The sequence below is a fragment of the Populus nigra genome, chromosome 7 (assembly GCF_951802175.1).
Source record: "Populus nigra chromosome 7, ddPopNigr1.1, whole genome shotgun sequence".
Lineage (NCBI taxonomy): Eukaryota > Viridiplantae > Streptophyta > Magnoliopsida > Malpighiales > Salicaceae > Populus > Populus nigra.
In genome coordinates, this window is record NC_084858.1 from 20,589,236 (window position 1) to 20,612,733 (window position 23,498).

The 23,498-nt window shown below is 34.2% G+C and overlaps 1 protein-coding gene and 1 long non-coding RNA gene across 3 annotated transcripts; one reads left to right on the forward strand and one right to left on the reverse strand.

The window, feature by feature from the left end:
• Positions 1-11,101: 11,101 nt before the first annotated feature.
• LOC133699583 (G-type lectin S-receptor-like serine/threonine-protein kinase RKS1) lies at positions 11,102-18,055 on the reverse strand. Of its 2 annotated transcripts, XM_062122884.1 has the most exons (8): positions 16,740-18,055; positions 16,334-16,465; positions 15,962-16,146; positions 14,265-14,475; positions 13,903-14,140; positions 13,673-13,823; positions 13,418-13,583; positions 11,102-11,254 (listed from the first exon to the last, which is right to left on the reverse strand). In XM_062122884.1, exons 1-8 carry the CDS (start codon positions 17,743-17,745, stop codon positions 11,208-11,210), a joined length of 2,136 nt encoding a protein of 711 aa, XP_061978868.1. In that variant the 5' UTR covers positions 17,746-18,055; the 3' UTR covers positions 11,102-11,207. The 2 variants fall into 2 exon arrangements, with proteins under 2 accessions (XP_061978868.1, XP_061978867.1); XM_062122883.1 differs by lacking the exon at positions 11,102-11,254 and having other exon boundaries at positions 13,187-13,583.
• On the forward strand, positions 11,210-13,264 carry LOC133699585 (uncharacterized). The gene is made up of 3 exons (XR_009843297.1): positions 11,210-11,491; positions 12,425-12,505; positions 13,099-13,264. It is a non-coding gene; the product is annotated as an uncharacterized LOC133699585 (long non-coding RNA).
• Positions 18,056-23,498: the final 5,443 nt, after the last annotated feature.

Sequence of the window (23,498 nt, forward strand, 5' to 3'; positions counted from 1 at the left end):
AAGTTAATTTTGGTTATGTGACAAAAAGATATCTATCTTGCTAGTTGTTTTTTTCTAGTGAGATTTTTTGTCCCAAGTTTGCACAACTCTTGTGAGTTGATTGTGGATTAAAAGAAAAACCTTGTTGATTTTTAATTTGTTAAATCACTAGTGAGATACGAAAATGTTATTGATTCTTGAAAAACATTTCGATGTAAGATAATCCTGACATATATAGCACCTTAGTTGGCTTCAATACGTTCCCAAATAGTTTTCAATTCCCTACTATAACTGTTTCAAATATGTATGACACAATGACATACAAAGACAACAAGTAATGGTGAATGTGTTGGGTTTCCCAAAACGCATACACGCAACGTAAATGATAAATTTAAGATTTTTTGACAATTCCAAAGTTTTCGTTAGATAAATATAGCATTTTTTAGGTTTTATATGAAAATTACTTAAAGATCAAATATTCTTTTTGGTTTTAAATAATTTTTTTAAAGTTGAGTTGTAGCAAATCACAAGCCGTTCAATTGTCCGGCTTCTAACATTATTCCACACGAACCACATGTGAGAAATATCCTAAACCCTTTTAGGAGAGAGATTGCTATACGTTTGAATGTTAACTCTTTTATTTTTGAATTTGAGATGTTACTATACTCCACTCTACTCACAAAAATTAAGAGACATGACTTTCTATTTATATGGAAACTTAAAAATCCTAAAAATGGTAAAATATAAATTTTTCCTTTAAATAATATCACATATATTATTTTAGGTTAGTTTTAGAAATTTATTAAATTAGGTCCTTACTTGATTGTTTATAGGTCTAGAATTGTAATCCCCTTTATCAATTACATTCTAGTCCTCTATCTTTAAAATTTATTTACAATTAAGTGACATATGATTAATCATCCCCTTTTAATTTTTTACCAATGCTTGTTATGTGTGTGAGCATTAGGTTCCCTAATAAGTTGGCCCAAATATAAATAATAATCCTAAATAAAATAAGATTAAATAAATTAAATAATTTAATTTATTCTCAATTCAAAAATTAATTGACTTATATTTAAAGATTAAGTACAAAGTCTAACAATTTATCATAATCCACCAAATATTAAAAAAAGTCATAAGTGGTTTGACTTAACCTTTCAATGACTAGTTTTTCAATGTAATTATTATTCATTTATGATGAATGTATCGATTTTGACAATATTACATGGAGTATTCTACTTTGTTAAATCATGTTAGTTTTCAACATTATAGTCATTAATTCTTTGGGTAAGATTTTGAAACTCTTTTCAAAAATCATTCCACCCCGGCCAATGGTTTCACAATCAATACTATTTAAGAATATATGTAATATTGTTTTTCTAATTTACCTAGAGTAATGAATTGTCTCTTTATTACTTAAATACTTTCATATAGTTTATGTTATACCTAATATTTGCCTGTTTATTATCCTTGATTAGGACAACATGTGGTCAAGATCAAAGCATAGCACTCTCTATATAATATAAGTTAGTGATCTCAAATTTAAATATCACTTACACAATTATCATGTGAGCCTTTTCATAGACATAAGTGATCTACCTGTATAAAATTCTCTTATAAGTTAGTTCAATGTACATGCATGTTATCTGACGAGCACCTGCATATTAGTTCTAGGTATTGTAAGACATAAGTTTGTCTGTTTCCTTTCATAAAGAAAAGAATATAATAAGCATCGGCCTCAACAACTATAATTAATATCTAGTCTTAATAGAACATTGATCATAAACATTTAGGAACAATGTTTTGATGCAATAGGTTTCTTATAATTATAATAACTTTATAATTTCTCACGCAGTAGCATTTTGTACCTATTATCTAATCTCTTATCCTCATCTTGTCCCTCTATGAAAAATAAATATTTTTGGTCTTCAAGCAGGTTCTTGCACAAGAATATATTATGATGTGTAGGATTACCGACCTAGTATTCCAAATAGATCTTGTCTAAACCTTTTATACCTACTTTGTAAATATATTATTTTAAAAAATTAAATTTATCACTAATATATATTATAACAATCATGTTGTTTTCTTTTATGTTTATACTTTGTAGGAATTTAAGAAAAAAGAGAGATACTTTAGATCTCATTAGCCTTGATAACATTGAATTATTGAATGAGTAGATTTGTGAAGAACTTATCTTTCTTTATAAAGAGGATTTAAATTGGGAGACTATTGAGGCATCTTTGTCTACTTTGACTTAAAATGATGAAGAGTGTCGCATGTGTGCGGCGATCGTCCACCCATTAGGGAAAATTGTAATGGTCTATCTGGCAAATATGAGAGACAAGGAATTCTTGTCTCTTATCAGTAGAAAATTTGAATGGGAGTCGCCACCTAGTATTCTGGTCACTAGGTACCCTAAATGGTCTCAGATATCGGGTACAGAGACTGGTTGCGTAAAGGGAAAGTATTAGCCCCCAACTACGCCCTACCCAAAGTAGACTGCATTGTTTTATTGTCTGATAAAATCTAATCTCTTTGCTGTGATTTCTAAATGTTAGTCCTGTCTGTCTAAGATTTAAGAAAAGCTCTCCTCAATAAGGAGGTTCTTATCTTAATAGGGCAAAACCTAACCATTCTAGCGTAAAAAAAAAGAATTTAATATCCGGAATACGTATTACGTGTAATGTCGTACCCTGGATACAAAAAGACAAACAAAATAAAATTTTTGTTGTTTTTGAAATTTTGGCCAATGTTCTCTTGACTTTAATAAACTGGTTATTAAAGCCAAAATGCATGCTCAAACATTTTTTCTGGTGTATGAAAAAAGATTATGAATTTTTTAGCTTTGAGACACTTGGCCGTATGCACAAAAACATTATTTTTCTTTTTTCAGTTTTTTTTTGTATTTTTGGACGTTTTGACGAAAACCGAATATTTTAATACCGAATTCGTATTTTTTTGAAATAAAATACAGACCGATATTAAGCAAAAAGGCGTATAGAAAAAGATGAAAAATTCATAAAATTTTGAAAATAAAATTTTATGAATTGGGTTGGATCCAACCCAGTTCCGTGGGCTGGGTCGAACCCGGCCCAAATGCGTGGGTTGTGTGAAAAGTGCCCTCCACTGTTCACATGCTACGTGAACAATGGAGGCATGGCAGGGATGAAGGGACGAAGTAGGAGAAAAAGGAAGGGGAGAAGGGCTAACCTGCGATGGCTGCTATCATTGGCGGAGCTGCCAGGGGCGACAGGCAGCGACGCTGGTCGTGGAGCTGGCGGTTCGCAGTGGCTCTATTTTTTTTCTTCTCTCTCTCTCTCTCTCTGTTTTTGCTCTTCTCTGCTTCTTCTTCTTCTTCTTTTAGTAGTCCCCCTTTATTTTGCTCTCTCTTCTCTTCTTTTCTCTTCCCTCGTTGTCCTCTCATTTCTGCTCTCGTGCTCCCCTGTTTTTATAGGCAAAAAACAGGGGAGAAAGTGGATGGGGCGGCCACAATGCTGTCGGCCCTCCACCGCCCCTCCAATACGTGGAAAGTTTTGGGCAAGTGGGGGTCCTTGGTCAATGTCTTTTTGATGCTTTAGAGGAAGAGAAGTTGGTGAAAACAAAGGAAAAAAAATCTTCTTTTTCCCCTGTTTCGCGTGTCTAGGGGAAGAAGAAGACCTACAGTGCCATTCAAAATGGAACCGTTTCGGGCTTTTTTTTTAATGAGCAGTGTATGAAAAGGCGTCGTTTTGGGCAAAACGTGTCGTTTCATTTAAATGAAAACAGCGCCAAACTTATGTCAAAGTACAAATCAGTTCTTAATTTGTGATTTGTTCAATCGAGTCCTCAATTGCAATTTTTATTTTAAAAATCAATTCAATTGCATCCCTGCCAAATTCAATTGCCGGCCTTGAAATTGGCCGTCTTTTCCAAATTGGTCCTTGATCTCGAATTAGTGCAATTTGACCCTCAATTGAGCAATAAACTTCTAATTTCTTCAATTTGGCCCCTGATTTGGTTTTAATTACAGCCCCTCTATTTATGCGCATTTTTCATTTTGGTCCTTGGTTTCAAATTTCTTCAATTAAGTCCTTAATTGGCCATCAAACTTCAATATTTATGCAATTAAGCCCCTGATCTAACCAAATTAACTCTAAAAAATTATAATTTGACCCAAAACTTTAATTTCTTCCAATTAAAACCCAAATTAACTCCAAAATAAATTTTTCTTGCAATCAAACCCTCCATAAATTCAATTAAATCTTCAATAAAATTTAATTGGGTCCACAAACATTTGATTTTGGACTTTTCTTTCTCAAATTGAATTTTATTTGTTAACAGGGCTCTCATCAGTCAACAAAATACTGTTAAATTTTAATCTTTGTATTTTTGAACATCTTCAATCAATTTTTGACCATTTTTTTCAGCATTCTGACATCTTTTTTTTCACTGTTATATTTTTAATAATATTTTTTGATTTTTTTGTATTTTTTGAAGAGAGGAAAAAATATGAATTGGGGAATAACTCAAAAATAGGTTATGACAAAGAGATTCATTTTAATAGCTAGGAATGTTTAATTGAGCTTGCTTGGATCAATTTTTTTAATGTAAAAAATATATTCAAGCCTCATGAAAATTTCTGGTAATATTATTAAATCCAGTTTAGTGAGTCAACAATGAAACCTTCCGATTGGACTTTTCTTTTAGCTTGGGTTTCAAATTAAACTGTGTGGAAGTTGTTCCGACATGATCTAGTCGACTTTGCGTATCGAAAAGCAACTCAAACAACCTGTAAAAACATGGTTTGACTTTAAAAAAATTTCAAGATGATATTTGTTTTTAATTTTTTTTTAGGCACCGACATATTGAATCGAGTCGGGCTTCGCGTGGCTTAACCCGTGAACCGAGTCATGGATTCCACTGGATTTAATAACTTTGTTTTTTTAACTATTTTTTACTTAATTATATGATAGATAGTAAAGATAAACGCTCGTAAAATCGCTAGTTCCTAAATCATTTAGGGACTTTCAAGACGTTAAAAACCTGTTGACCATTTTTCCTATCCAAACGTCCAAGTGTTGCAAAAAGAAGCATGGTATTGGTAGGATGATCAAAACTTTTCCATGTGACTGATGCCTGTTGGATTGAGTAAGAACAAGGTTTCCTGAATTTAAAAGTTGAGCCATAGAGTTGCTGGCTGATGAGACTGAAACATTTGTGAACCGGACAGGACTAATGAATTTGGTGTCTTTGCCGTAGACGACGAGGTTATCTTGACCATTGATTGAGAGCACTCCAGAGGTATCATTGATAGGATTATCCCAAAGGGAAGTTTCCTCCTCTGGAGACTCATTAAAACTTAACATTGTCTGTGGACAGGAAAATTTGGAGAAGAAGGCATTCAAGCAATGAAATGAGAAATATTTGACAGGGATGCATGGTGATGGCTAGTGATCAGGTTAATACATCAAGGTAGCTTATTCTTTTGGGAATTAGTAACCACCTCTAGTAGTGTCCGGATTTTTATTTTGTATTGTCATTTTAAATTGACTAGTTACTAAGCGCATTAATTTCTTGGCTCAAAAGTTAAATGCAATTGGATCTAATTAACCCCACCATTAAGATTTAACGTCATTTTAAGGCAAATATTTTTAAATGAAAGTTAAATGGATAATTAATATCTAGATTTGATTAATAATTCCATTTTAATTTTTGACCAATTACATCTAGATTTACAGTTGGGATTTTAATGAGTGGAGCCAAAAAGCTAACTACTAACGCTTAATAGAATTTTTTTTCACCGATTATTAAGGTTGCTCAGTGGAGCCAGCCATGTAATAAATGACCACTTGAAAGGCCATAAACGATGCTATTAAAATCGTGAGTTGACTCGTAAAATCGTATGATTTTAGGAGTCAATATATGTTATTATGTCAAATCAACTTTAAAATTGAACCTAGTTTTGAAATAGTGTAAAATCATGATTTTGAACCTAGTTTTATGAGTTTACAAGGAATATATATATAATAGTGTAAAATCACGATTTTGAACCAGTCTAATCAACAAAACCAGCACTTTTACAACACAATATGGATGCATGTTTTACTTTCTTTCTTCTGGATTATATGCGCTCTTATCTATTATATAATCTTATCATCTTATTGCTTTAGTTTTGAGAGTTCCTTATGCATGCTTCTGGATTATATGAATTGTTATGTATAACAGATGTATTATGTCTTTTTTTTTAACTAAAATCTAATTAGAATCATATAATGTTTGGATTGATTATAAAGTTGATTTGAGTTGATTCTTGAATTGTTAAACATATGACATCTAGAAAAAATTCTTTCGGTAATAGGCTTGATGTGGGATGGTAATATGATATAGAAATTGATAAAAATTCTAGAAAAGTTCAGTGCAAGTATTGTAAAAAAAATTATCAGTAGAGGTATTTTTCATTTCAAATATTATTTAGCTTGCACTCGTAAGGATGTTGAGTCATGCCAACAAGTACCATAAAATGTTAAGTATATGATTGTGGGTGTTTTGGTGAAAAATCTAGAAGCAACTAAAAAGAAAAAAAAAGACTTGTTGATATATTGGAAAAGATGATGATGATGAAATGAAAGAAATTAGCTCCAAAGACAAAGGAAAGAGATGAGCTGGTGGGAGTGGAAGTACACAAACAACCCTGAATCAATTGCTAAAAAAGGATATTAGAGAAGAAGCATGTCGAAAGGTTTTTCTACACTAGTACAATTCCATTTTAATGTGTAAAAAACCATGAGTTTCTTAAGTTACTTGAATTGGTTGCAAAGTATAGGCCAGGTTTGAAGCCTCCATCTTATCATGATATTAGAGAGAAGTATTTGAAGCAAGAAGTGGATCAAACAATAAAGTTCCTTGAGTACAAGCTAGAATGAAAAAAAAAAGGTTGTTCAATAATGTCTGATAGATATAGATAGATAAAAAAAGACGTTGTATTTGTAACTTTTTGGCTAATAGTTCTAAAGGGACAATTTTTTTTTGTCATTGGTGGATACTTCTAATATGTCCAAGATTGCTGATAAGGTATTTAAGATGTTGGATGCCATTATGGAGAGGATTGGAGAGAAAATGCCGTGCAAGTAATGACCAATAATGCTACAAATTATAAGGCAGCAGGACAATTATTGATGGCAAAAATAAAAAAGTTGTTTTAGACACCATGTGTTACCCCTTGTATTGACTTGATATTGAAAGATTTTGAGAAGAAGCTAGAGGTTCATCAAGTAACTATTGCTAAAAGGAGGAGAGTCACCTCATATATTTATTCAAAAACTATACTTATTTGCATCCTAAGGCATTTTACAAAACGATAGGATTTGATTAGGTCTGCTGCTACTCGGTTTGCTACTGCATATTTGAATCTAGGAGATTTGAATGATCATAAAATACAGCTAATGACTATATTTACTTCCAAACAGTGGAGGTCATGCAGGTTTTCAAGAATAGAAGAAGGGAAACGAATTCAAAACTGTGTTTTGGATAATAGGTTTTGGCATGATGTCACTATATATATTAAGATATCATATCCTCTAATTAAAGTTCTTTGATTAGTGGATTCAGATGAGAAACCAACTATGAGTTTGATATATAAAGCAATGGATCAAGCAAAAGAGAAGATACAAATTAATTTTAGTTCTGTTATAAAAAGATGTCTATCTTGTTAGTTGTTTTTTTATAGTGAGAATTTTTTTGGTCCCAAGTTTGCACAACTCTTGTGAGCTGATTGCGAATTAAAAGAAAAACATTGTCGATTTTTAGTTTGTTAAATCACTAGTGAGATACGAAAATGTTATTGATTCTTGAAAAAAAAATCGATGTAAGACAATCCCGACATAAATAGCACCCTAGTTGGCTTCAATACATTCCCAAATAGTTTTCAATTCCCTGCTATAACTGTTTCAAATATGTATGACACAATGACATGCAAAGACAACAAGTAAATGGTGAATGTGTTGGGTTTCCCAAAACGCATACACGCAGCGTAAATGATAAATTTAAGATTTTTCGACATTTCCAAAGTTTTCGTTAGATAAATATAGTGTTTTTTAGGTTTTATACGAAAATTACTTGAATATCAAATATTCTTTTTGGTTTTAAATAATTTCCTTAAAGCTGAGTTTTCACAAACCACAAGTCGTTCAATTGTCCGGCCTTTAACATTATTCCACACAAACCACAAGTGAGAAATATTCTAAACCCTTTTAGAAGAGAGAAATTGCTATACGTTTGAGTGTTAACTCTTTTATTTTTGTATTTGAGATGTTTATGTACTCCACTCTACTCACAAAAATTAAGAGACATGACTTTCTATTTATATGTAAACCTGAAAACACTATAAATAACAAAATATAAATTTGTCCCTTAAATAATATCACATATATTATTTTAGGTTATTTTTAGAACTTTATTAAATTAAGTCTTAACATGATTGTTTATAGGTCTAGAATTGTAATCATCTGTATCAATTACATTCTAGTCCTCTATCTTTAAAATTTATATACAATTAAGTCATATTTGATTAATCATTTCCTTTTAATTTTTTACAAATGCTTGTTATGTGTGTGAGCATTAGGTTCTCTAATAAGTTGGCCCAAATATAAATAATAATCATAAATAAAATAAGATTAAATAAATTAAACAATTTAATTTATTCTCAATTCATAAATTGATTGACTTATATTTAAAGATTAAGTACAATGTCTAATAATTTATTATAATCCACCAAATATTAAAAAAAGTCATAAGTGATTTGACTTAACCTTTCAATGACCAGTTTTTCAATGTAATTATTATTCATTTATCATGAATGTAACGATTTAGATATTATAACATGGAGTATTTTACTTTGTTAAATCATGTTAGTTCTCAACATTATAGTCATTAATTCTTTGGGTAAAAATAAACGCTCGTAAAATCGCTAGTTCCTAAATCATTTAGGTACTTCCAAGACGTTAAAAACCTGTTGACCATTTTTCCTATCCAAACGTCCAAGTGTTGCAAAAAGAAGCATGGTATTGGTAGGATGATCAAAACTTTTCCATGTGACTGATGCCTGTTGGATTGAGTAAGAACAAGGTTTCCTGAATTTAAAAGTTGAGCCATAGAGTTGCTGGCTGATGAGACTGAAACATTTGTGAACCAGACAGGACTAGTGAATTTGGTGTCTTTGCCGTAGAGGACGAGGTTATCTTGACCATTGATTGAGAGCACTCCAGAGGTATCATTGATAGGATTATCCCAAAGGGAAGTTTCCTCCTCTGGAGACTCATTAAAACTTAACATTGTCTGTGGACAGGAAAATTTGGAGAAGAAGGCATTCAAGCAATGAAATGAGAAATATTTGACAGGGATGCATGGTGATGGCTAGTGATCAGGTTAATACATCAAGGTAGCTTATTCTTTTGGGAATTAGTAACCACCTCTAGTAGTGTCGGGATTTTTATTTTGTATTGTCATTTTCAATTGACTAGCTAGTAAGCGCCTTAATTTCTTGGCTCAAAAGTTCAGTATCACAAAAATAATAATTCCAATTGGATCTAATTAACTCCACCATTAAGATTTAACGTCATTTTAAGGCAAATATTTTTAAATGAAAGTTAAATGGATAACATTTAAGAGATTGAGATTCAACGGAGAATGAAGCTTCTTGATCATTGAGAGATCAGCGGTCTAGTCTAGAGCCCGCACTGAAACTCTCTGATGCATGAGCTTCTGAATACTAGATGTGGATTTGTTGAAACTAGTTCATATGAAAAGCCTAGCAGAATATTTATCGACTCTAAGGACTTGTGCGAGTCTAAAACAGGTATAGTCATGTCAAATGATTTATATGACTAAAATTAATATAACTTTCAATCTTAAATTTTGCTGAGAAATTCTACAAGTTGTATTATATTTTCATAACTTAAATTTTTATCTATTTACTTTTAATTTAATTTTCAAAGAGGTTAAAAAATAAATATTAAAAAATTAGAGATTGATTTTGGTTAAAAGTATGATTTGTCAACTTGTAAGAAAATCAGGAACTATAATGTATTTTTGCTCTGTTTCCAGTAATTTTCAGTTGAAAAAATCATAGTTTTTTTAATTTTTAATTTTAAATATTTTTTTTAAAAAAAAATTATATTTGTTTGAAACTTTAAAACTCTTTACTATAAATACATTCCTCGCAGGAAAAAAAAAACAAAAAAAGAAGTGAGGGGAGGCAGATCAAAGATTTCCGGGGGCAGATAAAAAAATATTCAGCGTAGGAAGCAGATAAAAAAATAAAACAAAACACGTAGAAAATTTCTCCTCTTCAAAAAAAAAAAAAAAAAAAACAAAAAAAACCCATGTTTTCATTTCCCCAACACTGTGCATAACTTTTCAGCAGTGTTAACCCCACTGCAATCCAGCCTCCACCGTTTCCCTTCTCAGACTCAACCATCTCCACCATAACCAAACCAGTGATATCAAACCACCAGCAACAGCTTCTTCTTCATCTTTCTTCGAAAACCCAAGAACAGCACCCCCTCATCATCTTCAGAAAGCCAAACCAGAACCCCTCTTAGTTTCTCCCATCGTAGTCTCCCAATGCCTTCTCCTAAACCACAACGCAAGGCACTCTTCACGGCAGATCCACAATAATAACAATCAGAAGAGCGAAGAAGAAATTACAGTAGAGAGAGAGAGAGGTAGATCTAAAAAAATACAAATGAATAAAAACTACTGTCTAGTGTTGATTTCTTTGTCTTGCAGGTAGCGGTGATACTCACCGCCGGCAGGGAAAGGAAGAGGTTAAAGAGTAGCTTCAGCTCCACCAATTTTCGCTCTTCAATCGATGACGGCGCATGAAGCCAAGCGCCGACAGTGACGGTGGTGCTTGGTTGCCACTCTTCACTGCTTTTGTATGAGGAGTTGTAAAGAAATGCTCATGAAACTAGTTTGCAATAATGAGTGGACAGCCCCTTAAGCATTTCAATGGAGTTTATTTTATTGTCGGAGTACTAGTTGCTAATAAATTTAATAAATGGAATTGTTTAGGCTTCTATCCTAAGTAGAAAATCATTTTAGCAGGTGAGGTAACCTGAAAAAATGCTCTCTGAAAACTAGATTGTCAGGACAACATTTTTTTTCTTCTATGTAATGCCTGTTAGAGAAAATTTATTACAAGAGACTGGGATTTTAGCGAGCTTCCACCATAGTAACTGTAACTTCATTTACAGAACAAGCTGCTCTTCTAGACATTGCTGGCAAGTCTTGTCCACTGCGTGTTCGTAAAACAGGCTTAAAGGTTAGAATGAATTAAATGAGGGGTATAGTAGTAATTGAATAAATAGTTGATAAATATAACTAGAGAGAAGGAAAAAAAAAACAAAAAACAAAAGAAGAGATCTGAAATTTAAGAACAAACCGTGAGAGAGAAAGGAGGAAGAAGAAGAAGAAGAGAAAAGAGGGGAAAATAAGGGAAAAAGAAAAGGAGTTGGAGGAAATAAGTTTAAAGGTAAGATTTAAGTTGTTAAATGTATAAATTTGTATTATTGAGCTTTTAATTTTGGTTTTGATAAATGTTAGGGTTTTGAAAATTTGTGTTTTGGGTTAATTGATGAATTAATTTGAATGTTATAGAGTTAATTGTTGTGGGTATTTGATTATTTGGATGATTTTGAGAGATTGTAGATGAAAATGATGATTTTGAGTTATGGTTTTGTTGAATGGTGAATTTGTGTTAGAAATAAGGAAAGAACAGTGGGTTTTCTGTTGAAAATTCTGGGTTTGAGGTTGAAGATGACGAAAATTCAATTTGGTCCCTCAATTTTGGAAAATTACAGTTTAGTCCCCAAACTTTGGAAAATTACAGATTGGTCCCTGGGACATATTCCGAGAATCTGAACAGAATAACATATGAATTATGGACAGAATTATTGTATAGATAAGAGAATTTAACACTTTCAATTTGGTCCTCCAATTTGACAAAAATTACAATTTGACCCTAAAAATTTGGTAAAATTCCAGAATGGTCCCTGGAGTATAATGAGATGATCTGGACAGAAATGAGGATGAATTATGGACATAATTTCAGTATATTCATGGATTTATGATAAATTTTAGTTTGGTCCTCCAATTTGACAAAAGTTGCAATTTAACCCTTAAGAATATGATAAATTATAGATTAGTCCCTAGCTGTAATATTACCTTTTTCAGATTGGTTTGATGAATAATTGAGGGTTATTTAGTGAATTATTGTCAATTTTATTAGTTGTTTTTATTATGGATTAGATTTCGGGAAAACCGTTAAATGTTGGGTTTTTAGGAAAAATTGGCTAGTGAGTTCAAAAAACATTTAGGGTTATGAAATATACCCTTAGATAAGTATATTAAATAGGTTATATATATTCTTTTGAGTCATTCTTAAATATGTCTCCTTTATATTCAGATAATCCTGATATTCTACCGGCGGGACGTCAGTAGGATTTTTCTTCGATATCAGCTTTGAGTTTTATTGCTTTCAAGTCAGGTGAGTGGATAATTTTCCATATGCATGAGAAATAGTATAAATATTTGATTTGTTAATATAAATTGAATCATGCTTCTTGATAATATATATGTTGATTATTATCCTTGTTATGATAAAGCATGATCAATTATTGAATCTGAATTCTTGATATGAACCAACATATATTTTGAATTGACTTCTGAATTGATAGCTCCTCATTTGATTGATGTCATGAGTTGAGTTTTGAGATATGAATATGTTTGTTAGATTATGATTATGAACCTATGGTATGTAAGTCAGAATACCCATGCTAACAGGGTAGTGTTAGTCTTTGTGCACATCGTATCTGAACCCTAGTTGGTCGGGGGAGTCACCAACCTGTGTGGACTGATCATCCCACAGTATGGAGCCTCATGCTCATTGCATTTTGATTTTCTGACGAACTTTACCATTTAATCTTCTTGTTATAGCCTATTTGAGAAACCTTTCTATAAGAACCTAGAGCCATACTTGTATATATATTTCTCATTGCTGTATTACCTCGTGTGTGTATATTGAACGTTATCTACTCACTGAGTTGTTGAACTCACCATCTCATTATTTATCCTTTTCAGGCTTATAGCTTGATAGCAGGTCATTTTGTTGGACCTTCAGAACCTGCTCTTTTGGTAGTAATTTGTACCTTCCTTTATGTCTAGTTAGTGCTCCAAAACTCTGAACTTATATAAACTCTTGTATTAAGACAATTCAATTATATTATGAAGTTGATTTTGTTGTTAATGCTGCGTCTAACTCTGATTGAGTTAGGATAAGTTTGTGTGTAAGTTTGGGTTCGCATAGGTATGGAATCTTGGAGGGGAACCTTGCCTATGTGCCGGTCATGGATCCGGGATTCGGGTCGTGACATAGGAGAAGGAAGAGTTATCTCATTACCTAACATGAACACAACTTCTAACATTGTAGGTCGATCATCTGGAAATTCTTGCACACACAGTAACCCAATCTGAACGCATCTCAAAACTTCATGAGGAGGGCATGACTGTTCCAGCATTGGATCAACTATGTCTAATGCCTTCTCTTCTCTCCATAAGTCCCATGCCTGAAACAAGTAAGAAGATAATTGAGAAAAGAATCTAAGAGGAAGACAATCACCTAAGATATTATCAAGAAATTTATCGATCCACTTACATGTCCGATAAGATTCAGCCAGGGTTCTTTCTCACCGTAGTCGCTATTTTTCCTGCCACTTATGATCTCCAGTGTTAAGACACCATAGCTGAAGACATCTGACTTTATCGAATACTGTCCGTGAATTGCGTACTCAGGTGACATATAGCCACTACAATCATGAAAGATGAAGGTTGTTGGTATTTGATCATGATGGATCACTGGAGAGAGGAAAGAATCAGGTGACTTACTATGTTCCGACCACACGAGTGGTTTTTCCTTGGACTTGGTCTTCCATAAACATTCTTGCCATACCGAAATCTGAAATTTTTGGGTTCATTGCAGCATCTAGTAGAATATTGCTGGCTTTGAGATCCCTATGGATAATTTTTAGTCTTGAATCTTGATGAAGGTATAAAACCCCTCGAGCAATCCCGGAAACAATTTCAAAACGCTTTCTCCAATCCAATAGCTCCCTTTTTGTCTCGTCTGCACTTAAACATTAATGGTTTGCCAAGAAATCATTTGTTTTTATTTGATCAAAGTGAAGCTGCATAATCAGGGGACTCTTCCCTTTGAACACAGACACAAAAATGGATGAAGAGAGCCATACCAAAGATGAAAAAATCCAAGCTTTTGTTTGGTAAATATTCATATATCAGCATCTTTTCCTCTTCATGAATGCAACAACCAAAAAGCTTGACAAGATTTCTGTGCTGGAGTTTAGATATCAACCTTACTTCATTCATAAACTCCTTCATCCCTTGCCCTGAAGTTTTAGATAATCTCTTAACTGCAATTTCCTGTCCATTGCCTAGTTTGCCCTGAAATTACATTCCATGTTTAACTCACAAGTTAATACACAACTTAAGCTAATCACATTCTGCCAAAGTTGGTCTGATGCGGGAGAATTCCTAGTAAATCCAATATTTACATCCACTAATAAATTTGGTCTAGATGATTTTGAACAGAGCCTAAAAGAGCCTGAGCTTAACCCAAAGAAATCAACAAAGCCAAAAATGCTCGCAGCAGGGCCAGATTTCAGTTTCAAATTCAAACGTAAAACTGCATCAACACAAAGCAAAATACTGAGCAAGCCATATATCCCTAGAAAGATATACGTGTCTAGTTTCAAACACATCAAACAGTGAAAGATTCGGAGCTTTCTAGCAAGAGTTATGGTTGTTTTACTGACAAGTGTGCATGCTGTCAACAAAACCGTGATCTTTCTACGATATTTTACAACATGCAATGCCACCCCTGTTTTCGTCAATAAACATTCAATGAAGCCTTGACAATCTTCCCTCCAACTCTCTTAAATGTCATCAGCCTTTTTATAAAAAAAAACAGTAACATAGGCTATCTAGAGGGGCCTGCACATGGTGACCGATTTTGTGTTGAAAAACCTGTCCCTTTATATCTTTTCAGCCTAACCTACTGATTTAGTGTGTAGCAAAGATAGAAAATTAAGGTTTCTTAAACTTTAAAAAATATAATCCTAAACCGTACAGAAAGACTGTAAAATTACAGCTAAACTATAAAGAGAACTATTTAAATAGTAGCTAAATCGACCAGTATACTTTTAAAATCAAGTCAAATAAAAATCACGAATACAAGTAGAAAGGAATCTGAAAACAAATAGAAGAATAAATAAAAATAATCTGAAATGTCATCTTCTAGATTAATTTGGGCTGACGCCGTAACGTTTGACTCTTCCAGACTTTTTCTTACGCTCGATATGTGTCCCGCGTCTCCTACAACTTCAGCTAGATGGAAAAAGTGTCTGGATTTAGAATTTCTTGTTTGATGTTTTCCTAACTTGCACTGTTGCACGTATTGTCCGAAGTATAAATAAGAGTGTTCAACAATCTAGAATAGATATAGAGAATTGTTGAAGCCAAAATCGAAGTGAGCTTGTTAGGTTTATGTTTAGTTCTGTATCTCTTCGGTGGAATGCACGGAGTGGTGAGCTATCCTAAACTCTAATCTCTTTGGGGCATGACTGTATTATTGACAATTGTGAGTTTAATCTTTGTTCATTCACTTTAGAGTGGTGATTTCTGTATCTCTAAAGGATTGAACATCATCTGTCCTACATCTATCCATCTCCACCTTTCCATTTCCATCATCTATCCATAATTCCATCCATTTCCATCATCTTTCCCTGGTTAGAATTTCTTTGGCACCAGCCTCTGCGATTTTCCAGTATCATGGTCTAATCATGCAACATTAAAATGTTATTTAATGCATATTAACATTTGATACAAGTACATAGATTTCTGAAATAATTTCATGTCCAAGGAAAAGTACCTTGTAAACTGAGCCAAAACCGCCATATCCAAGCTCGTTGGAGAAATTCTCTGTGGCTGCTAATATGATATCTATGTCGAAGACTGGTAGGTATTGACTTGTACTTCCACCAACTTCCTTTCCACTTAGAGAGCCATTGAGGCTTGTAGGGATATTGAAGGGAAATTTGAGTTGTCTGCCCTTAGCTGTGTTTATCGTTGAAAGAACTCAATAATCAGCTTTTAAAAGTACTAACAAGTGCTAATTTTGATTACACACTGCATTTTGCAGACTATCATCTCCTATATGCATAGACTTAAAGTTGGAATTCTTTAGTTCAACTAACTTGGTGTCACTTATATTGGTAACAAGGTTGAAAAAATAATCTCTTACCCGTCTTCTTCCTTTTTATCAACCAGAATGAGAACATAATGACAAAGAAAACCCCAGCAGCTATAGAGAGTACCAAACCGGCTAACATCCCTTTCTTTGAAAGAAAACCTCTAGACTTCTTGTCATATTGAGCTGGAGAAAGAAATAAATCCACATTAGCTTGATACCAAATCATCAGGATCATCAGTAATGGTGCATAATGCAGAAAGATAGTAGATGAGTGCAGGGGAGGGCTTAGCCATATTAGAAATGTCTCTGGTACTTCCGTTGTACTTGTACCCATAATTTTTATTTTTAGATGTCTATATTTTTGTTTTGAAAATCCTGTATCTAAGACATATTGAAGATTAAGCTGTTGTTGAAAAATGCAGCAAAGATATATAATGACAATAAGATTTGAAGGTACCTAACTCAAACGCATCCACACGGACATATAAATCCTGTCCTCCCTCAGCGAACACTCTTGTATCAAGCAAATTGCCATACCATGAGAAGCACCCACTCTTACTTGTCACAACTGAACTTGCGTAGGCTGTGCAGGAACAATTCCTCAAGCATTGCTCCATGCAAGCTTTCAGATCCAAATTGTTATCCATACGGGCAGTTGAAGGATCTGGTACCTTCACGTTTTCCACCTTGACGAACCCTTCACCATTGTTGCACATTCCTGTGAGATTCTTCTGGATGCATCCACCTGACCCATCTCTGAGGTACCAATCAGTAATTGATTTGGGCTGGTAGCCAGGGAGGCATGTACACTCTAGGTTATAAGCATCATAAGGATCACACTTACCATAAGCTCCACATCGTCCATAATTGTCACACTGGTCAGTAGGTGCAGACCAAAATACATCCCATTTAGCAATTTGTTCATGCCATGTGAACCGTTGGACTGATCCAGGCTCGTCTACAACTAATCGCGAGAAGATTGATCTGTTGCGAACACCCCACATTATGGTTAACTCATCATCATTATTCACAAAGCTGATGTTGAAGTTAATGCGAACCTGCAATATGGGTACACCAGTCCATCTAAGTCCATTCCAGCGACCGGACCTCCACCTTGGAATCTGACCCTCGTAGAAGAACAACTGTGGAGACCCATTAGGATTGAGCCGAAAAGACCAACTACCAGTACCAGGGTCATCAGGAGATTTCCAGGCTGTCAGGAACCGGTTCAGACCAGTCCTGCGGTCTAAGCCAAGTTTTAAGTTTGGCAGCATAGTATGTGAAGGATAATCAAAGCTTTGCCATATCATGGCCCCTGTGCTATCAAGCAAAACGAGGTTTCCAGAATCTAATAACTGAGCCGTAGAATTTCCTTTGTTTTTTGAGGAAACTGTAACATTTGTAAACCATAGGGGATTGTCTTGGTTTTGACTATGAAGAACAAGTTTACCTTCACTGGTCATTGAGAGGACTCCAGAGGAATCATTGATAGGACTATCTCTGTTTGCTACCCACACAACATTTTTTTCTGAAATTTTGTTGTACCAAATTCCAAGATATCGGTAGTTGGATTTGCCAGGACGGAAGAATCCAAGCGCGAAGGACTCCCCACTGGAAACTATAACATCTCCATCTTTAACAGATTGGTTCACACTTATAGTATCCAGGGAAGTGCAAAACTGGATAAGAAAGAAATGAAAGAGTAATAAAAAACTCCTTCGGAAGAATCATGGTTTCCACACAAACTTTCTTGATATTGGTATTGGGGTTTGTCTGCACTCAACAACTCTGATGGTAATAAGCTCCTAGGCACAAAATAAGAGATAAAAGCGAAGTCAGGGAAGTTGAAATGTTGTTGTACGAGTGGGAAGACTTTGACAAGTTCAAGTCGTATTGGCCAAGTCATGGACAATATGTTTTACCTCAAGTGTTCAAAGTAGCTGCTTTTTCTCCCTAGTTAGCCTAAAAAAACATAGGTATCGCGGCAGATAATTAAGAGGAGGAGATTTGAATATTCAGCAATGCCCTATGCAATTCCAAAGAGAGTGTTTCTGATGAATTATTCCACTAAGTGTTATAACGACAGTCAAAGAGCACTATGTGTTTCTGAATATGCTAATGCTCTTGAAGATCTTCCCATATTATATTGTTGGATTTTAACAGAATGAAAATGCAAAAAGAGAACAAATATCGACTTCTTGTTTAACTTCACTGTTTTATTGATCCTATAGGCTTTATGAAAAACATTGAAAAGTAAAGCTTTAAAGGCAAGTAACAGCAACGTTATCTCCTGCTGTTACGTAACAGAATTCAAAGGATAATGACTAAACAAAAGGATTATATCAATCCTAACAGAAATTGAAAAATTCAAATAGCTAGTGCTTTATTAAAGCTAAAACTCATATCAGCTTCCACATCATCAGATTCCACATAAGCTGTTTCTTCATCAGCAACTTCTTCGTCAGCAGGTTCTGAGACATGAATTCAACACTCCTCTTTGGCTCTGAAGCTGCAGACTCCAAGTCTCTGCCTAAAGAATTCATACTTAGCTTGAGGAAGTGGCTTGGTCAGAATATCAGCATTTTGATTTTCTGTTTTGCAATAGATCAGCTGTATTTCACCTTATCTTTGAACTTCTCTTAGGAAATAGAGTTTCGGTTTGAAATGTTTCATTTTGCCATGAAACATAGGATTTTTTGCAATTGCAATTGCAGCTTGATTGTCTACAAGTATTTGTGTGCTTTTCTTTTGCTTCATCTGCAGATCAGCCATTAACTTTCTAATCCAAATAGCCTGATTCACAGCAGCAGTAGCAGCAACATACTCTGCCTCAACTGTGGATTGAGCAATGACTTCTTGCTTCTTTGAACTCCATGAAAAAATGGCAGAACCAAAACTAAAACAATAACCTGAAGTGCTCCTCATGTCATCAACGCAGCTGGCCCAATCACTGTCAGAATAACCATGGAGTATGGAGTTTTTGACTTGACAAAAATTCAATCCATAGTCAATTGTTCCCTTAATATATTTGATAATTCTTTTTGCTGCTTGAAAATGAATTTCACTTGCACAATGCATATACCTTGAAAGTATACTTGTAGCATTCATAATGTCGGGTCTTGTTTCAGTAAGATACATCAAGCATCCTATTAAGGTTCTATATAGTGTTTCATCAATCTTTGTAGCTCCATCTTCTTTGCAAAATTTCTCCTTTTGATTCAGTGGTGTTGATGTTGATCTACACTCTTCCATGTTGAACTTCTTTAAAATCTCTTTGGCATATTTTTGTTGACATATAAAGATTGCATTCTGCTTTTGTTGAACTTCCATGCCGAGAAAGAATGGCATCTTCCCCAAGTCAGTCATTTTAAAGACATTCTTCATTTCTCTTTTGAACACATCAATCTGCTCCATGTTACTTCCTGTCACAAGTAAGTCATCCACATAAAGAGAAACCACAAGCAATTCATCATTGATTTTTCTGAGATAGAGTGTAAATTCACTTAGACTTTTTGTAAAGCCTAAGTCTAACAAATATGCATCAATCCTGCTGTACCAAGCCCTTGGTGCTTGCTTTAAACCATAGAGAGCCTTTTTCAGCAAATATACTTTCTCCTCTTCTCCTTGAATAACAAAACCTTCAGGCTGCTCCACAAATATTTCCTCCTCCAAATATCCATTTAAAAAAGCAGATTTGACATCCATTTGATGTATAGTCCAGCCATTTTGAGCAGCAAGAGCAAAAAACATCCTTATAGTATCAAGCCTAGCAACCGGAGCAAAGGTTTCAGAGAAATCCACCCCAAACATCTGAGCATATCCCTTGACAACAAGTCTTGCTTTGTGTTTATTTATAGAACCGTCAGCATTGAACTTGGTTCTATAAACCCATTTGACTCCTATGGCCTTTTTATGTGCATGTCTGTTCACAAGTATCTAAGTCTGATTCTTCTCAATCATCATAAGCTCCTCCTTCATTGCAGCCATCCAATATTGATCTGCAACAACTTCTTTATATCCTGCAGGTTCAATTAATGCCATATTGCAACTCTGATAGATATCAGAAAGCAATCTGATTTTTGTAACAGATTCATCATCAACATCAGCATTCTCCTCTTGAAATTCAAGCTTATTTTTCTCCCAGATCCAGCTTTCTGACTCAAAGAATTGGATATTTCTGCTAACAATCACTTTGTTGTCTTGTGGAAGATAAATCCTGTAGGCTTTGGAGACTAAGTTGTAGCCTACAAAGATTCCAGGTTCTGCCTTTTTATCAAGTTTGTCTCTCTTGACTTGCGGAATGTAAGAGAAGCAAAGACAACCAAAGGTTTTTAAATTTTGCAACTTTGGTTTATAGCCATACCATGCCTCAAATGGAGTTTTCTGTTGCAGAGCTTTTGTTGGCAATCTGTTCAAAAGAAACACTGCTGTATTTGCAGCCTCAGCCCATAAATTCTTTGGCAATCCTTTTTCATGTAATAAACATCTTGTCATCTCCATGAGTGTTCTGTTTTTTCTCTCAACAACCCCATTTTGCTGAGGGGTATAAAGTGATGTCAGCTGATGTTCAATGCCTTCCTTTTCACAGAACTTGTTGAATTTTTCTGAGGTATATTCTGTTCCATTATCTGATCTGACCACCCAAGCTTTGAACTTCCAGAAGATGTTAGCAACTTCAGATTTATACTTCATGAAATAAATCCAGCACATTTTTGTATGATCATCAATGAAAGTGATGTAATACTTACTGTCGTTTAATGATGATATTTTCAGAGGTCCTCCCACATCAGTGTGCACTAGCTGTAGTTTCTGTGTAGCTCTCCAGCTTTTATTGTGTGGAAATGGAAGTCTTGTTTGCTTCCCATACTGACAGGCTGCACATAATGGAAGATCTTCTTCTAAATCAGGTAGGGCTTTCACAAGATTGTTCTCTTCATAAAGAGTAGAGCTGTGTGATGATAATGCCCCAATCTTCTATGCCAAAGCATTGTACTACTATTTTCTTCATGTACTACAACTTGTTCTTCTTCTGTAAAATTCAAAGCAAAGCTTTTACTTTGCATCTGAATTTTAAATACTTCCTTGTTTTGTGCATCAGTAATCAAGCAAAACTTGTCTTCAAACAGCACCTTATATCCTTTCTCAAGCAACTGACCAACACTCAAAAGATTTTGATTAATTTCAGGAACATATAAGACATCAGAAATTAATTTTAAACCTGTGTTGCCTTTGATTACCACTGTTCCTTTACCCTTTACTACAAGATATGCCCCGTTTCCAATTCTCACTTTAGAAATGGTTGTTCTGTTAAGCCTTTTGAAAAGCTCTTTATCATACGTCATGTGGCTGGTACAACCACTGTCTATAAGCCAGCTCTCTGTTGAGTTATTGGCAACAAAACATGATGCTACAAACAGTTGTTCTTCTTTAGGTTGTTCAACAACAGTTTTGACTTCTCTTTGTTGCTGCTGTTGTTGTTGAAATTTGCATACCCTTCTAATGTGTCCTAGCTGACCACACTTGTGACATTTTATATCCGGCCTCCACCAGCATCTTCTCTGTGGATGGTTGGATTTTTTGCAGTAAGATCACAAAGGAAATGTTGTGTTGCTGCTGCTGTAATTTCTGTTTCTTTGTTGCATGTTGTTTTGTGATTTTGTAAAAAAAGCACCTTCCACAGAACCTGCTTGTCTCATGAGTATTCTTTGTTCTTGAGCCTGCAGTGCATTCAATAGCTCTGCCAAAGTGATGCTTGATACATCCTTTGAATTTTCTATTGATGATATTATAGCTTCAAATTTTTCAAGAACAGTAACAAGAATTTTCTGAACAATTCTAGAATCAGTGAATTCAGTGCCAAGAAGTCTTACTTTGTTTACAATGTCAAGAAGTCTGTCAAAGTAATCCTTGATGATTTCTGATTCATTCATTCTTTGCATCTCAATTTCTCTGATGAAGTTTAAAACTTGCATGCCCTTCACTCGTTCTTTCCCTTCATATTCCTTTTTGAGAAAGTTCCATATCTCATTTGTTGTCTTCAGAGTCATGATTCTGGTGAAGATTGAAGACGAGACAGCTACAAATAAGCTAGCTTTTGCCTTTGATTTCTTTTGCTTACTCTTCTTATGATTTTTCATTTGAGCTATAGTTGGATTGTAAAGCAAAAGAGGAACCTCATATGTGTCTTCAACAACTTCCCACTGATCATCTGCATCAAGGTAAGCTTCCATTCGAACAGCCCACACTTGATAGTTTGTTCCATCAAATACTGGTGGTGCCATCAAATTCACGGAGGCTTCTGAACTCATTTTGTGTTGATTGGTTTTTTAGAAGAATGGTAAGTGTTTAGGGTAAGTGTTTAAGCTCTCTCAGTCTCACAGATCTCTCAAGAAAAAATAGGCTCTGATACCAATTTGTTGGATTTTAACAGAATGAAAATGCAAAAAAAGAACAAATATCTCTTCTTGTTTAACTTCACTCTTTTATTGTAACTATAGGCTTAATGAAAAACATTGAAAAATAAAGCTTTAAAGGCAAGTAACAGCAACATTATCTCCTGCTATTACATAACAGAATTCAAAGGATAATGACTAAACAAAAGGATTATATCAATCCTAATAGAAATTGAAAAATTCAAATAGCTTCCACATCAGCAGATTTCACATCAGCTGTTTCTCGGCTAGGCCTGTTGCTACTCGGTTTGCTACTGCATATTTAACTCTAGGATGTTTGAATGATCATAAAATACAGCTAACGACTATATTTACTTCCAAACAGTGGAGGTCATGCAGGTTTTCAAGAATAGAAAAAGGGAAACGAATTCAAAACTGTGTTTTGGATAGTAGGTTTTGGCATGATGTCACTATATGTATTAAGACAGCATATCCTCTAATTAAATTTCTTTAATTAGTTGATTCAGATGAGAAACCAGCTATGAGTTTGATATATAAAGCAATGGATCAAGCAAAAGAGAAGATACAAGTTAGTTTTGGTTTTGTGATAAAAAAATATCTATCTTGCTAGTTGTTTTTTTCTGGTGAGATTTTTTTTGGTCCCAAGTTTGCACAACTCTTGTGAGCTGATTGCGGATTAAAAGAAAAACCTTGTCGATTTTTAGTTTGTTAAATCACTAGTATGATACAAAAATGTTATTGATTCTTGAAAAAAATTTCGATGTAAGACAATCCCGACATATATAGTACCCTAGTTGGCTTCT